The following is a 16,286-nucleotide window of genomic DNA, read 5'->3' as shown; positions in this document are numbered from 1 at the left end:
ATCTTTTAAAAATAAATACAAAATATCTTTTTTTAAAAGGAGATCAAAGAGACCTGGAGAAATGTAGAAATATGTTTGTGGATGGTAAGTCATAACATTGTAATATTGTCAACTGGCATAATTCTAATAAAATATTTTAGGGAGAGGAATTAGATAAACTAATTCCAAAATGTGCGTGGGAGAATAAGGCTCCATATGTAGCTAAAACAAACATTCTCAATAATATGAACAAAGGGGAAGATCTCACTCTTCCAGATACTGTTATATTATAAAGTCATTTAATTTTTCAAAGTGTACTATTAATGCAAGAATAACTTGAATGGGATCAATGGGACAATGGGACAGAAGATGCCAGAAACAGATTTATGTATAATGGATACTTAGTATATGAGAGAAATGGCATCAGAAATCAGTGGGAAAGGATAGATTATTTTAATGATGTTGGGGCAAAGGGCTCCCTAAATAGACAAATAATAAAACTTATATCTTGTCTCATACCACATAAAACAAATTTCAGATGGCTTAAGGAACTCTAAAAAACTTAAAGGCACATCTTTATGATATTGGGTTAAGGAAGGAGTGTTTTGTTTTGTTTGCTTTTTCTAAAAAAGCAGTTTTATTGAGATATATTCACATGCCATACATTCCATCCAAAGTGTACAATCAGTAGCTTTTAGTCTAATCATGTGTTGTGCATTTATCACCACAAAAATTTTTAGAACAATTTCATTGTCTGAAGAGAAAACTCCACACTCTTTAGCAGTCACTCTCAATTCCTTCTAAGGGAAGGAGTTGTTAAATAAGATAGAAAAATTCCAAACCATAATGAAAATAAATGGTGGATTTCTGTTCAGTAAAGAATACCACAAAGTTAAAAAAAAAAGTGAGTAACAGATTAGGCAAAGGTATTTGCAACATACATAATGAACAAAAGATTATAATATAAATTACGTAAGGAATCCAGTAGTAAATTAGCAAGAAAAAGTCTGGCAACCCAATAAAAAATAAGGGAAATTCACTCCATGAGAAACTTTAATAGTGAATAAACATATGAAAAGATGTTAAACTTATTAGTAATCAGAGAAAGAAAAATTAAAACAACAGTGACATACTACTTTACACTCATTGGATGGGAAAAAAAGAGATGTTAAACTTATTAGTAATCAGAGAAAGAAAAATTAAAACAACAGTGACATACTGCTTTACACTCATTGGATGGGGAAAAAAGATAAAATTAAGTGCTGGCTAGGATGTGAGGAAGTGAGAACTAAATGCCTTGCTAGTGGTTGGGTAAATTAATGTATCCAGTTTAAAGAATAATTTCAAAGTATTTCATGAAACTGAATATATTTTAATCCATTGTTTTTCAAATTGTGGCTCATGATCCATTAGGATGTTGTAAAATCAGTTTGAAATATGACTAATGTTAAAAAATGAAGTAAAATTAAGTAGAACAAAGCCATCAGAATGATTTTCTCATATAAGGTAAGTTGTTATTTTATAAAACTTGTGTTTTATTTGTGTGTCTGGTAAGGGGGCCTTACCAGATTATGATGTAAAATGTCTTTCTTATTGTGGATCAGATTCAAAAAAGTTTGAAAGGCACTGCTATCTCTACCACCTAGCAATCCCCCTTCTAGATAGAAACTCTAGCAAAGATAAAGTCATAGGTATAAAGATGTTCATCACAGCATTGTTTAAAATAGCATGTGTTACTTTGGTGTGAAAATGAATGAAAAAATGAACTCAATTATTAAATAGTAGTTAAAAGGAATAAATTAGAATTATATAAATTAATACAGATAGATCTCAAAAACAGTGCTGATTGAACAAAAGGGCAATAGAATAAGATACATAGCACAATGACACTAACATGGGGTTTTAAAAATGTGCCTATAAAGCAATATTATATATTGTTTGTGGATATACATATTTGTAAATACAGTTTTGAAGTTGAATGGTAAGTGCACATATTTTAATACATCAGAGTATGTGCTTGTTGGTAGTGAGGTGTGGGAGACATGAAATGGTGGGATAACTGATGGCAGATAAGAAAATCAAAGAAAAAAGGCAGTTTTAGAATATGGAGTTGGGAAATAATGTCATATGCTCCTGCAGAAAGTAAGATTGGTACAATGCTGGTAGGGACTACTTGTCAGAACTTATTAAAAGACTTAGGGAAGCAGATGTGGCTCAGGTGATAAGGCCTCCACCTACCATATGGGAAGACCCAGGTTTGATCCCTGGGGCCTCCTGGTGAGAAAGAAGAAGAGAAGCCTGACTGTACAGCAAGCCAGAGCCTGCATGTCGAGCCAAGTGCCCATGCAGTGAGCCAAGTGCCTACACGGTGAGCTGAGTGCCCATGTGGCAAGCTGAGTGCCCATGTGGGTGCCTGTGTGACGAGCCAAGTGCCCACGTGAATGCCTGTGTGTGAGCTGAGTGCCTGCATGCTGAGCCAAGTGCCCGCAAGAGTGCCCACATGGTGAGCCATGCCCACGCAACCCAGTGCCTGTATGGTGAGCTGAATGTCCATGCAGCAAGCTGAGCGTCTGTGCAGTGAGCCAGTGCCTGCACAAGTGAGTACACAGCAAGATGATGACACAACAAAACAGAAATGAAGGGGAGAGTCAAGGTGAAGCGCAGCAGAAAACAGGAACTGAGGTGGTGCAATTGACAGGGAACCTCTCTCCACTTCAGAGGTCCCCAGGATCGAATCCTGGTGAATCCTAGAGGAGAAAGACAAGAAGACAAAAAGAGAAGTAGATATAGAAGATCACACAGCAAATGGACACAGACAGCAAAATCAGCAGGGTGGGGAGGGGGGAGGGAGGGGAAATATAACTTAAAAAATAAAAATAAAGTAAAAGCCTTAAAAACGTGCATCTTTTTGGCCTAGCAGTTCCACTCCTGATCATCAAGCATGTATTCAGCAATTTGACTACAGGGATGTTCCTTTAAACTTTGCATATGAGAGCAACAACAACAACAAAAAAGGAAACAATCTAAGTGTTCAACAATAGGAATTAGGTCAATAATATGGAATGTCATTTGGTAATTTAAAATAGACTGTCCAAGTTTGCTAGAACTGTTGTAACATAGTTCCACAAACCAGGCGACTTAAAACAACAGAACTTTTAAATTTCACATTGTGGAGGTCAGAAGGCCAAAACTTGTAGGGGAGAATCCTTCCCTGCCTCTCCCTAGCTTCTGGCAGTTGCCAGCAATCCCTGGGTTTGTCGACACCTGGCCTTCTCCATTGCACCTCTCTGTCTGTGTCCAGTTCTCCCTTTCTTATAAGGACAGCAGGCAGTTTGGCCTCATCATAGTTAATAACATCTTCGAAGACTCTATTTCCAAATAGGGTCACATTCACAGGACCCGGGGTTAGGTCTTGACCTTGCCTCTTAGGGAGACACAATTCAACCCATAATGGGTACATAGAGGTCTATTTATTGTCTTGAAAAGATATTTATGATAGAAAGCTAAGTGGGAAAATAATACACTGGCCACAAAACTATTTACATTATGATCCCGTTAAAAAGGTACTTCTATGCTATATAGTCAAAGAAAAAGAAGAAGAAAACACATCAGGTTAAACATGGCTTCTCTGAGTAGTGTGATTAAGGCAATTATTCCTTTTCTCAATGTGCTTATTTTTATTTTCCCCTAAATTTTCTAAAAAGAGCAAGAATTACTTCTGTGATGAAATTAATTTTTATTTGGAAACTGGGTGGTAGGCTGGTCAGATGATTTGTCAATGAGAAGGCTGAGAAAGGAGAACAAGGCACAAAACTCTCAGGACAGGGCACTAGGAGATGGGCATGAAGGTCAGAAGCAGGGAGGGTGAGAAGAAAGGCCTAGAAAACAAAGGGATTTATAGGGTCTCTGTGGTCTCAGGGGTGGCCAGGAGTGAGCAGGTAAAGGTGCAAGTCTTGTCCCTTTCCCTGACCCCAGCCAAATGGCTGAAACCCTTCTTCCTGTAGGGTTTGCCAGTCTTCAGAACTCCAGTGGCTTGGACTCCAATGTCTCTAGGCCTTGATTTTTCATCACTTTCCTGTTCATTAGGCTGGGACCGAAGGTCCTTTAGCAGGTGGATCCTGAGCTCTAGCCACCAGGCGGGACCTCAGCCAGGGTCATCCTCAGCTGTGTGCAGCCAGAATGAGATAGAACTGGGTTCCTCGTGGGTCAGATGTGGGAAGCCGAGCTATAGCCTCAAGCCTAACGGGGTCTTAAATGAGTCACCTAAATGGCCAGAACCCAGAAAAGCACTGGGACAGGAAGGGTGGGTTAGTTAGATATCCCTGAGTATCAAATTGCCACAAACTTAATGGCTTGGTATACACACACATTTCTTATCTCACAGTTTCTACAGGTCAGGAACCAGGGCATGGCTTAACTGGGTTCTCCATTCCAGGGCGTCTCATGAGCCTGTAATCAAGGGGTGAGCCAGAGCTGTGGTCTCATCCGAAGACTTGAATGGGGGGAGGAGTATCTGCTCCCAAGTTTGAATGGGGGAGGATCTGCTTCCAAACTTACGTGGTTGTTGGCTGGGTTCAGGCCCTCAAGGGCATTTGAACTTAAGGCCTCAGTTCCTAGCTGGCTGCTGGTCAGAGGCTGCCTTTTGGCCTCCCCAACATGGTCGCTCAGTCAAAGCCTGCAAACTAAGAGGTCAGTCGAGTCTGTGAACAATATGGAGGTCATGATCTTATGGAATCTAAACACAAAGTGACATCCCATCACCTTTGCCATGTTTTATTGGTTAGAAGCAAGTTGTAGGCCCCACCAACACTCAAGGGGAGGGGATTACACAAGGGCAGGTAGTCCAGGAGGCAGGGATCATTAGTATTAGAGCTTGTCCACTGAAAAGGGGAGCTGGAGAAGGACAAACTGAAGCCAGATGGCCTGAGACTAAAATGGGTGTGGGGACCCCTGGTGGTAGGATGACCAAATGTCCCAGTTTGCCTGGGATTATCCCAGTTTTATCACAAAAATTATATCTCAGGAAACCCTTCAGTCCTAGGGAAGTCAGAAGAGTTGGTCCCCTATCCAGGGGGTACAAGATGATTTTAGGTAGTGTAACATTGAATAACATCAAGGAAAAAGTCTCAATTTGCTGCTACTGTGTTTTATCACCTCTCTCAGATTGCCAATCATCCCTCTGTCAAAGAGATAGCCGACTGGGGAGCCGGTTAAGCTCAAGTGGTTGAGCCCCTGCTTCTCATGTACAAGTTCCCGGGTTCAATCCCCAGTACCTCCTTAAAAAACAAACCAACGGAAAAAAAAAATAACTCTCATTGCCGAGCAGAAGTAGCTCAGTGGTTGAGCACCTGCTTCCCATGTATGAAGTCCTGGATTCAATGCCCAGTGCCTCCTTTTAAAAGAAAAGAAAAGAGCTGAATTCAGACTCAAACCATAGTATTGCTCTATAATTTAATATTTGTTTCAATTAATTGTATTTATTTATATGGTTACCTTCTATTTATGACAAGTGATAATTGTTTTTCATTTCTAATAGAGACACAAAATTTTCATCTCAAGAAACAAAAATTAAGTCAACTTAAGGAACAGTAACAAAATCGTACTTGAGGCATATCAACATTACACAAATCAAGGCCTATGCCATCTTCCCACTCCCCTGCCATTACCTCTCTGATTTCATGTCTTGCCATCTTCCCCTTCACTCATCCACACCCACCTCCCTGGCCTCCTTCCCATCTCTCCAATAAACCCCCTTGCTCCCACCTCAAGGGTTTTTGCACTTGCCATTCCCTCAGCCTCTGGCACTGTCTCTGGATATCTGCATGAACCATTCCTCAGGTCTTTACTGAAATGTCACTTTCTCGTGGTGTCTTCCCTTAGCTTCCGGCATCACACTGTAACATTCTTTCTGGACACTCCCAATCCCTCTTTCCTGCTTTTGTTTTTATCACAGCACTTGCCTCTATCTAATACACCACGTGTTTTACTTATTTATCTTCTTTACTGTCTGTGTCTCCCACTAGAATATCAGCTTTGTGAGTGCAGGGATTTTTGTCTGTTTGAGCATTTTTTGTGTACATCCTAAGATCTTGAAAACAGTGCCTGGCAAAAAAGTAGGTGCTCAGTAAATAGTTACTAGGTAAGGACTTTCTGATGCATAAGTGAGTTAACCTAGTTTAGAGGTACCGGGCTGAGGAGGTGGCTGTCATTTCCTCACTTCTTCACCATATATTTTGCCCATGCACCCACATTCCTTCTTCCTGCCTTTCTCTTTCTTCTTGAATCAGAAACGACACCTGCCATTAAAATCTGCATTTGAGAATAGCTTGGAAATGCTCTGGCTGAGTCTTGGATTATTTGGCTTTAAAAACAAAACAAATAGAGGGTTTTGTTGAAAGGATATGGGGGAATGTTGCAGGAAAGATAGTCAAGTGTATCCATTGGGATGCTTTTGGTGACAAAAAAATAACCCTCAAAATGTAATGACAAAGGGAAGCGGATTTGGCCCAATGGATAGAGCATCTGCCTACCACATGGGAGGTCCAGGGTTCAAAGCCAGGGCCTCTTGACCCATGTGATGAGCTGGCCCATGAGCAGTGCTGATGTGCAAAAGGAGTGCCATGCCACGCAGGGGTGTCCCCTACGTAGGGGAGCCCCATGTGCAAGAAGTGCACCCAGTAAGGAGAGCCACCCAGTGCAAAAAAAGTGTAGCCTGCCCAGGAGTGACACTGCGCACACAGAGAGCTGATGCAGCAGGATGACGCAACAAAAAGAGACACAGATTCCCGGTGCCACTGACAAGAATACAAGTGGACAGAAGACCACAGAACAAATGGACACAGAGAGCAGACAACTGGGGGTAGGGAAGGGGAGAGAAATAAAAAAAAAAATAAAAATCTTTTAAAAAATGTAATGACAAAAAAGAGAACGTCTATGCTAACAATTACACTAAGATTTTTTTTTAAGGTTTATTTATTTTTTATTTATTTCTTCCCCCTTTCTCCCCCCAGTTGTCTGCTCTCTGTCCATTCACTGTGTGCTCTTCTGTGACTGCTTCTACCTTTATCAGCGGCACTGGGAATCTGTGTTTTTGTTGCGTCATCTTGTTGTGTCAGCTCTCCGTGTGTGGTGCCATTCTTGGGAAGGCTGCACTTTTTTGGCACAGGGTGGCTCTCCTTATGGGACATACTCCTTGCGCGTGGGGCTCCCCTACACAGGGGTCACCTGTGCATGGGAGGGCATTCCTTGTGCGCATCAGCACTGTGCATGGGCCAGCTCCACACGGATCAAGGAGGCCCTGGGTTTGAACCCTGGACCTCCCATGTGGTAGGCGGATGCTTTATCCATTGGGCCAAGTCTGCTTCCCTACACTAAGATTTTAAGTAGGGCAGCTCCAGGGTTGGTTAATTCAATGGCACAATGACATCATTAAGAATCTGGGTTCCTTCCTTTTACCTTCTCTGCCGTCCAATATTTCAGCTTTGTCCTCATTTAGCTTTCCTCCTGATTCCAATAAGTGTATGTCTAACAGTGGAAACAGTAATGTTTCTCTCTATGTGTCTGTCTTTTGAGAGTGAGTAGCTCTCACTCCCAGGTAGCTCCTTGACTCTGCACATTTCACTTATATCATATATGATGGACTACTATGCAAATTATCAATACTAAAATATCTCCATGATATAATGAATAATTTATTTATTTATTTTAAAAGATTTATTTATTTATTTCTCTCCCCTTCCCTCCCCCCAGTTGTCTGCACTCTGTGTCCATTCACTGTGTGTTCTTCTGTGACCGCTTCTATCCTTATCAGCGGCAACGGGAATCTGTGTTTCTTTTTGTTGCATCATCTTGTTGTGTCAGCTCTCCATGTGTGTGACACTGTTCTTGGGCAGGCTGAACTTTCTTTCATGCTGGGTGGCTCTCCTTATGGGGCACACTCCTTGCGTGTGGGGCTCCCCCAGGCGGGGACACCCCTGTGTGGCAGGGCACTCCTTGCGCGCATCAGCACTGCACGTGGGCCAGCTGCACACGGGTCAAGGAGGCCCAGGGTTTGAACTGCAGACCTCACATGTGGTAGATGGATGCCCTAACCACTGGGCCAAGTTCGCTTCCCTGATAACGAATAATATAAAAGGTGAGCAAAACTGATCCCATTTACTTAAAAGTGAGTGAATTTTTCTTCATGGTAAGAGAGGTTGGGAAAGAAGTTTAACAAAACGTTAGTGATCTCAGCCTAAAATACACCCATAAAATCACAGGACTAATGACAGAGGGGCCACTATGGGGAAAGGATGGTCTTTTCAATAAATGGTGTTGGATCAATTACACATTTATGTGAAAAAAAGAAGCCTTGATTCTTATGTTTTACTATAAATTAAAACAATTTGAAATGCTTCATAGATGTAAACATGAAAACTAAAATAACTTTTCTAGAAATAAATATAGGAGTAATCTTTCTAGAAGTAAACATAGAGAAAATACATCTAAAATGGTCCAGTTAGTACAAACTGTAAAAGGTTGACAATTGGACATTATTAAAATTAATATGGTTTATTCATCAAAAGACACAGTCAAATGATCCAAAAGATAAGCCTGGAACAGGGGTTCTTAAGTTTTTCTGTTTCAAGGACCCCTTTGCCAGTCAGGTGAAATGAACTACTGTAATTTATTTATTGCATACATTCATAAGTGAAGGAAATGCTGGATTTCAGACAGAGGTCAGAGAAAATAAAGATAATAAGTTGATTTTTTTCAGTTCAAGCTCATGGATCCTCTGACATCCGTAGGCCCCTGGTTAAGAACTGTTAGCCTGAAAGAAGATAATTGCAATATATTTAGCACAAAAAAGGGACTGTGTCCAGAATATATAAATAATTCCAATAAATCAATGCCACAAAGACAACAAAATTAAAAAACAGGCAAAAGACTTGAACAGACAATTCACAAAAGAGGATATCAAAATTGTGAATAAATACATGAAAAGGTACTCAACACACTAGTAACTAAAGAATTATTGATTAAAACCACAATGAGATGCTACTATACATCCACCAGAATGACTAAAACTTTAAAAGATTAACAACATGAAGTGCTGTTTAGTATGTGGAGCAACTGGAACTCTTATACATTATTGATGGGAGTGTTAAGTGGAAAACTACTTTAGAAACTGCCTAGAAGTACCCACTATAGCTAACCATACAACTACACTATAAAACCAAGCAATTTGACTTTTAGGGATATATACCCAGAGAGATAACTAAATATAGTCATCAAAAAACGCACAAAATGTTCATAGCAGATTTATTTATAACAGCCATGAGCTCTTACAAAACAATATAAAAAGGCCATCACTCCAGTAGGAAATGAAAAAGGACAAAGACAGTTCACAGAAAAAAATGCAAATGACATATAAACAGCAAAATGATACTCAGCATCTCTCACAATTAAGGAAATGTCAATTAAAACAAGAGTGAGCCATCATTTTCCACCCAAAGAAGAAAGAGCTTGAAATAAACTGTATGAGAAGGGAGTGGAGAAATAGACCTAACCACATATTGTTAGTAGGAGTGTATATTAATTGATGTATATTTAAATCCACAAAGCCGTTAACTTAGCAATTCATCATTTAACTCAGGAATTCACTATATAACTCAGCAATTCCACTTCTAGGAATTTTTTTTCTACAGATATAGCTGCATGTATACACAAAGATAGTACCTACAACAATGTTTGTTTCAGCAGTTTATAATAGCAAGAGATTGGAAACAAGCTAAATGCCCAACTAAAAAACTATGGTACATCCATATGGGAGATTTCTACAATCATTAAAAAGAACAAAGTAGATTCATGCATACACATTTTAAATCACTGCAGTGACCCAATGTATAAACGGCAAAACTGGAATTGGAACCTTCAAAGTCTGGCTCCAGCTCTGCATGTTTAACTAACACACCTGGTTGCTTTCAATAACATCTAGGCTTGGTTCCTGGGAGTACATGTGGGTCCCTGAAAAGAGTCCTTCCTTGGCTCCAGACCAACCTTCCCTGACCTTCCCAATGGGCTTTGTCCCACCCCTAAGGCTTTGGAGATACTGTTCTCCCCGTAGCTGTCTTTTCTTTGCCCTGGACTCAGGAGGTTGAGCAGAGCAGTGGAAAGGGCACAGGCTATAGTTAGGCCACCCCAAACTCTAATCCCATTCCCTACTCACTGGGACCTTGGGTCCATTACTTGGCCTCTGTAAATCTCAGCTTCTACATCTGTAAAATGGGGGCAGGGGGCCATAAGGATATCTCCTACATGAGGCTATTGTAGGGTTTATTCATTCAATCAACAAGCATTTACTGAACCCATAGCTTTTGCCAGGTGCCATTCCAGACTCTGGGGAGTGGAAATATACAAAAGGCAGACATGACAATAATATGAAATATGTCAGATAGTGTTAAGAGGTAAAGAGAAAAAGTAAGCAGTGAAAGGAGGATTTGGCATATTGAAGAGGAATTTTTACTATTTCGTAATGGGTGGTGAAGGAAGACTTTGCAAGAGAATTACTGAGCAGGGACCTGTGGAGTGAGCCACGTGGCTCTCTGGAAGGAAGAGTGCTCTGGCCAGCAGGCACCCTAAGTTCAGGGCAGTGGGTCTGGAGCTCAGTGAGCCAGGGGGATAGGGTAAGAGAAGAGGTCAGAGAGGTAGCAGGACCGAAGAAGTTAGGATCTTGTAAGACTTTGACTTTGACCCTGAATGAGGAGGGTTTGGGGTAGAGGAGTGATAAGCTTTGACTCAGGTTCTCACAGCATCCCTCTCACTGCTGGGAGGAAAGGAGCTGTAGGGGACAAGGGTGGAAGCACAGAGACCAGAGAGGAGGTGCCTGCAAGATTCCAGTGGCTAGATGAGGGTGGCTCAGGGTGGTAACAGTGGAGTTGGGAGCAGGGTCAGATTCTGGAGACATTTTGGGCTCAGAATTGATAAGAATTGCTGATGGATTGAATATGGGGTATGAGACAAAGAGAGGAGTCAAGGATGACTCCAAAATGTATGGCCTGAAAAAGTGGAAAAAGTGGAGCTGCTGTTTATCAAGATGGGGAAAATTGTGGGGAACGCTCTCAACCACCACACTGGCTGGTGGTTCCCGGGAAGGCGGGTCAGGAGCGCCTCCTGCCCAGCACTGTGCTAAGAGTTTCACCAAGGGGACAGAATTCTAAGAATGAATGCAAGGACCCTTGCCCTTGTGTCATCCCCTCCCCTTTGGGTGTGGGTAGAACTTGTGCCTGTGAGCAGCTATTACTCCCATGATTATGTTACATTGTGTAGCAAACAGGAGATGACCTGAGTGGATGTAATCTAAGACATGAGACCTTTAAAAGGAGCAGGCTTTCTCTGGCTAATGAGCAGAAGGGCAAATCAGGGAGATTCCACATCCTGATGCTTTCTCTGAAGAGCGCCATAGTCGGGGTTGAAACTCAGGGATGCCCCTTTCTGAGGCCTGAGCTCTCTCCATCTTATCAGGCTGCTTCTTAAAGGGTGTGGGAACAGCTGGGAAGGGAGGCATGTGGGGACCCTCAGCTCCCGGGGTCATGGCCCAGGGGGTTGGAGTGTGGGTTTCTGATTTTGCTGGTCTTTGTTCATCCCAGAGGCTCTGCCTGTCTGAGCCCGTGTGGAAGTCTGAGGCCTGGGGTGGCTGGGGTATCTGTGAAGCTCTGTGGGAGTGTGCAAGCCTGTGGGAGAACATTTGAGTATCCGTGAGGGTGTCTCCGTCCCCGAGAGTGACTGGGCGAGTCTGTTTGGCTGTGTCGAGGTTTGAGAGTGTGTGTGTCAGTCTAAGGGCTGCGGGTGTCTGGGTATCTTTCTGAGTATGATTACCTCAGCGTGGCAGTGTTTGGAAGTGATTCTGAGTGTCTGCCTGTGCCTGTGTGAGGGCCTGAGAGGGTGTGTGCATCTGAGTGTGTGGGTCTCTGTGGGTCTGCTGGCGCCTGCGGATGTATCTGTCAGTGCTTGTGCAATGTGAGTCTGAGTGTGTGGGTGTGTCAACCAGGGCTGAGGGTGTGAACACCAGCGGGTGACACTGAGCATCTCTGTGCCTGTGTGAGGGTTGTGTTTGTGAATCCTAGGGTGTCCATGATGTCTCTTGTAGAATGCCTGTAAGTGTGAGAGTGCATGTGCCCCTCTGAACTTCTCGGTGGGTTTGTGTGGGATCTGAGGGTGTCAGTGGGAGTATCTACCTGAATGTCTCTGTGTGAGACTGAGGGTAGCGCAGGTCTGTGTGTGAATCTGCGTCTGTGGACTTGTTTATCCAAGGGTCTCAGGAGTGAGTCTGAGACACTCGGACGGACACACTCACACGGAAGGCGTCTTTGGGTCTGAGTGTGTCTGAGGGTCTCTCTGAGTCTGAGGGAGTCTGCGCTGTACCCTGCAGAGTGAATGTATAAGTGCGGGTGCCTGTTGGAGCTCTTCTGTGGGTTTGTGAGCGAATCTCCCGCGTGGGAGCGTGAGCGCTGAGGGGTCTGTGCAGGTCGCTCCGAGCGTGTCCCTTCTGAGCGCGTCTGTGTCTGGGTGAGGCCTATATCGCCGGTATCTGGGGCGAGTCTGAGGGTTGAAGGTGGCGGTTGGGGACAGAGTGCATGGGGTGCGGGGGCTGTGGCCAAAGGCCCGGGATGTAAACAGCGGCGCGCACTCCAGCGGGGCCCAGGCCGGGGGCAGCGAGGAGAGGGCGGCGCGCTCGGGGCGTGGGAGCCGGCAGGGCGCGGGCGACCCCCCTCCCCCGGGCGGCGCCGATTGGCTGCGGCGCGCGCCTCGGAGCCCGCCCCGCGCAGCCGGCGGGGGGCGCCGCTGGCCAGACCGCGCTGCGCCGCCGCCGCCGCCGCCGCCGCAGCCGGGAGCCCCGCGCGCCTCGGGCTCCGCGCGCCGCCAGCTCCCGGCCCGCCGCCCGCCGCCCGCCGCCCGCCTCGCCTGGCCCCGTCGCGCCCGCCAGCCCCGCCGCGGAGCTCCGGCCCCGGCCCCGGGCCGCCGCCACCACGCCGCGCGCCGTACTCCGCGTCAAGAATGGGGCGGCCAAGCTGCCCAAGCCGCCCGCCGCCGCGGCCGCGGCCGAGGCGCCCGGCGCCGGCGCCGGCATGGAGCGCTCGCAGAGCCGCCTCAGCCTGTCCGCCTCCTTCGAGGCGCTCGCCATCTACTTCCCGTGCATGAACTCCTTCGACGACGAGGACGCGGGTAAGCGCGCGGCCGCCCCCGGCCCCCTGGGGAGTGTCCCGGGATCCAGAATCCGGAGGCCCCCTCGCCGACCCGGTGCGCCGGTAGAGGTGGCTACTCTCTCCTCTTCATCCCCATCCCCACTGGGAGATGCGCCCCCACAGTCTCCCTCCCCACTTACGGGACCCCAGGGTCTCTAGCCTGCGTCCTCTTTTAGCCTACTCCTCCTCCAATCAGGAACCCCCGGAACGTCTGCATTGCCACCTTTCCCGCAGGTGGGCCCTTGGGTCGTCTAGATCCAGCTCTCCCTACTCACCTGCACCTACTGGATGCTCCCTGCCTTGTCCCTGGGTCCGACCTGCCACCCTCCCCGAGTCTCCTGTACGTGCTCACTCCCCAACCCCAGGGGCTTTGGCCGCTCCACCTCTCCGGCTCCGACGCGCCCCCCGCCATTGGGGATGGCGCGCAGACCTTATCTCTCCATCTTTGTCTTGCCTGCATCTAGAGGTTCCTTGCCCAAGATTCCCCCCGCGCCTAAGGTCTTGTGCGCCCCCCATTTGTCCCTCCTTCCCTCCCCGCACAGGCTGGGCTCCGGGTTGTGTCGGACTGGGGCGAACCGCGGGAAACCAGGGGCCTTTCCTTCCCTTCCCAATCCACTCGCAGAGGGCGGTGTAGGGCGGCAGGAACCCTGCACAACCTCACCCTTCGGGGTGTACTCCTGACCCAGGTGCTCTTGTCCCTGGAGTAGCCTTTCTGTTTTTGCTGAACCCTGACACCTCCAGCTCCCAGGTCTGCCGGCAGCCCCAGCCCCGGCCCAAGGGGTGGGGAAACCAGACCTACACTTTGGGGCTTGGGACCAGGCAGAGGGAACCTCAGAGCTGCAGATCTGCCTCTGGGGTGGGAAGTGAACCCACCAACAGGTGGGGTCCCTGGAGGACTCAGGGTGAGAGTTCCCTAGAGAGTGTCAGATTTGGAGTCAGAATCAGGCTTCCGTTTTGATTCTCTACTCATTAGTTGTGACCTTGGGCAAGTCATACCCACCCTGAGCCTCTGTTTTCCTTATCTGAAAATGGGGGTGACAGTGTACCCATGAAAGTGTTTGTATGGTGTAAGGATGGAGTTTAAAGTGTTTGTAAGCTGAAAATTTGAGAGTATTTGAATTCAGTGAGGGGACAAAACGGAGGGGGGCGCGGAGCAAGATAGTTTCATGGACACTTTTGAGAATTTTATGAAAATACGGACTATCTCTCTAAAAAATGGACATGAACACCGTCCTCAAAATTTGCCATATACACGTGCGTGTATGCATAGGTACACATATACGCATTAGCGCTAGGGAGTTCATGGTCCCAGGTTAAGTCTCCTTGCCTACAGGGTTCCTTGTCTAGTCAACCTGGCTGTCCAGGTAAGTCAGGGGATGGAGCGGTGAGTGATGGAAGCTCCCTTCTTCCTGCTCGAGCAGACTGGGGGCATATGAGGCAGACCCCTGCCCGGCCTGTCTTGCTGTTGACCTGGAGATGGTGATGGGGAAGGATGGGTGCTGCAGAACCAGTCCTGATCCCCCCACTTTACAGAAAAAGTAACTGAGGCTCAGCGGCTTAACTTTCTCCTTGATGTGGTTGAGGGAGGTTGTATTATTCTAGACAAGACAAGGTAAAGAGGAATGGGCTGGCTCCCTAGCACAGGGGAGCATAATTGCCAGAGGAAATTGGGCTGGCTAGGGTCTAGGGAAGGGAGAAGCTGCAGAGAAGGAAATAGGGCAGGAAGGCTCACCGGCCTGGGTGCTGGCTCCCTCCCCTCACTTAATGGCCAAGGACTCCCCTGAAGTTGAACTGGCCACTTTTGTCTTGAGAGTCAGGCATGGGTTTGTAGGAGCTTTAGAAGCAGAGATGATTTAGTTTTTCTCTGAAGTCGTGCTCTATGTCATGGGTCAGATACCTTGGTTATTATGCAGGTGACTGGCTCTGGTTTCATTATAAATTTATGTAATATTGGACATATTTTTAAAGGTCCACCTGATTCCCCCCTCCCCCAGTGGGTTTCTTCAATTTCTTAAGTAATTCACTTTGGAGGGACCTAGAAGTGATCTTTTCTAACCCCTTTTGCCTCAGAATGAATGGGAAACTGAGGTCCTCGTGTGTGCATGTGCTTGTACATATATTTGTGTATTTTTATGTGTATAAGTGACTGAATCCTGGTGTGTGTGCATACATGTGTGTATATTTGTGTGTATTTTTATGTGTGTGAGTGACTGAATCCTGTTATGTGTGTATGTATATATGTATTACCTAAGGTCACCCAGTAAGACAGGCACAGAACTAAGACTAAAATCAGGTTTCTAGTTTACTTTCCAGTAAACCAGTAGCCCTCCCTCTGAAGGAGGAATTTTAAAAAAAAATCTGACTGTGTAGAAAATGGTTCCCAGGTGAGGAGGCCTCAGGGAATGCTGTCAGTGGAGAGTTTGGTTTGGATACCTTATGCTCCTCTTGAGGGATGCTTCAAATTTGGGAGGGGGAGAGAGAAAGTCAGGTTTCATTTCCGGAAGAATAATGAATCTCGTCAAGATCAGAAGCTGGGAACACTTGCTTGGTGCTTAATTTCTCCTGTTCTCAAAGTCATTAATTTTCTTAAAAAAAACAAACCGAAAGCCTTTTGGATTTATTCTTTTAGAACCACACCATGCTGAACCAATTTCTAAAACCAGTTTGAATAGCATCTCGGATTCTGGACAGGAGACTACTTCCATAGGAGGGTCTTCAGAAATGGCTTTTCTCTGCCTTCTTCTTTTCCCGCAGCCTGAGGCCCTAGTAATGTGTGTCCGTTCCCAGTGGCCCCATCTCGGAAGTGTGTCCCTGGCGGCTCTCTGGCTCTTCCAGGAGCTTCTCCTCTATTGATGCTTCTGACTAGTCAAATGTGTTTCCCACCCCCCCACCCCCCACCCCCCGCCCCATCAACCAGACTGAGCCAGAGCCCATCTCCAGGGCTACAGTCTTCTCTTCAGCCATTTCCTGAGAAATGGGTTGAGAGGCAGATCTTTTCGTTAGCTGTCACTGAGCCAGAACACTTTTGGGCCTTGGTCTTGAGAGCCTCTGAACGTTGGTGTGGGCAACGGCAGCTGCCCTTTC

General features: G+C 45.9%; 1 protein-coding gene across 1 annotated transcript in view; it reads left to right on the top strand.

Moving 5' to 3' along the window:
* Positions 1-13,075: 13,075 nt before the first annotated feature.
* Positions 13,076-16,286, top strand: part of RIMS4 (regulating synaptic membrane exocytosis 4) — an 82,959-nt gene continuing 79,748 nt past the window's right edge. The window contains exon 1 of the mRNA XM_058287368.1: positions 13,076-13,182. Coding sequence (XP_058143351.1) covers positions 13,086-13,182 — 97 coding nt within the window. The 5' untranslated portion in view covers positions 13,076-13,085. The remainder of the gene's footprint in view (positions 13,183-16,286) is intronic.

Source organism: Dasypus novemcinctus, chromosome 24 (assembly GCF_030445035.2).
Source record: "Dasypus novemcinctus isolate mDasNov1 chromosome 24, mDasNov1.1.hap2, whole genome shotgun sequence".
Classification (NCBI taxonomy): domain Eukaryota; kingdom Metazoa; phylum Chordata; class Mammalia; order Cingulata; family Dasypodidae; genus Dasypus; species Dasypus novemcinctus.
Note: the sequence above shows the minus strand (reverse complement) of the source record. Positions and strands in the feature narration are given on the sequence as shown.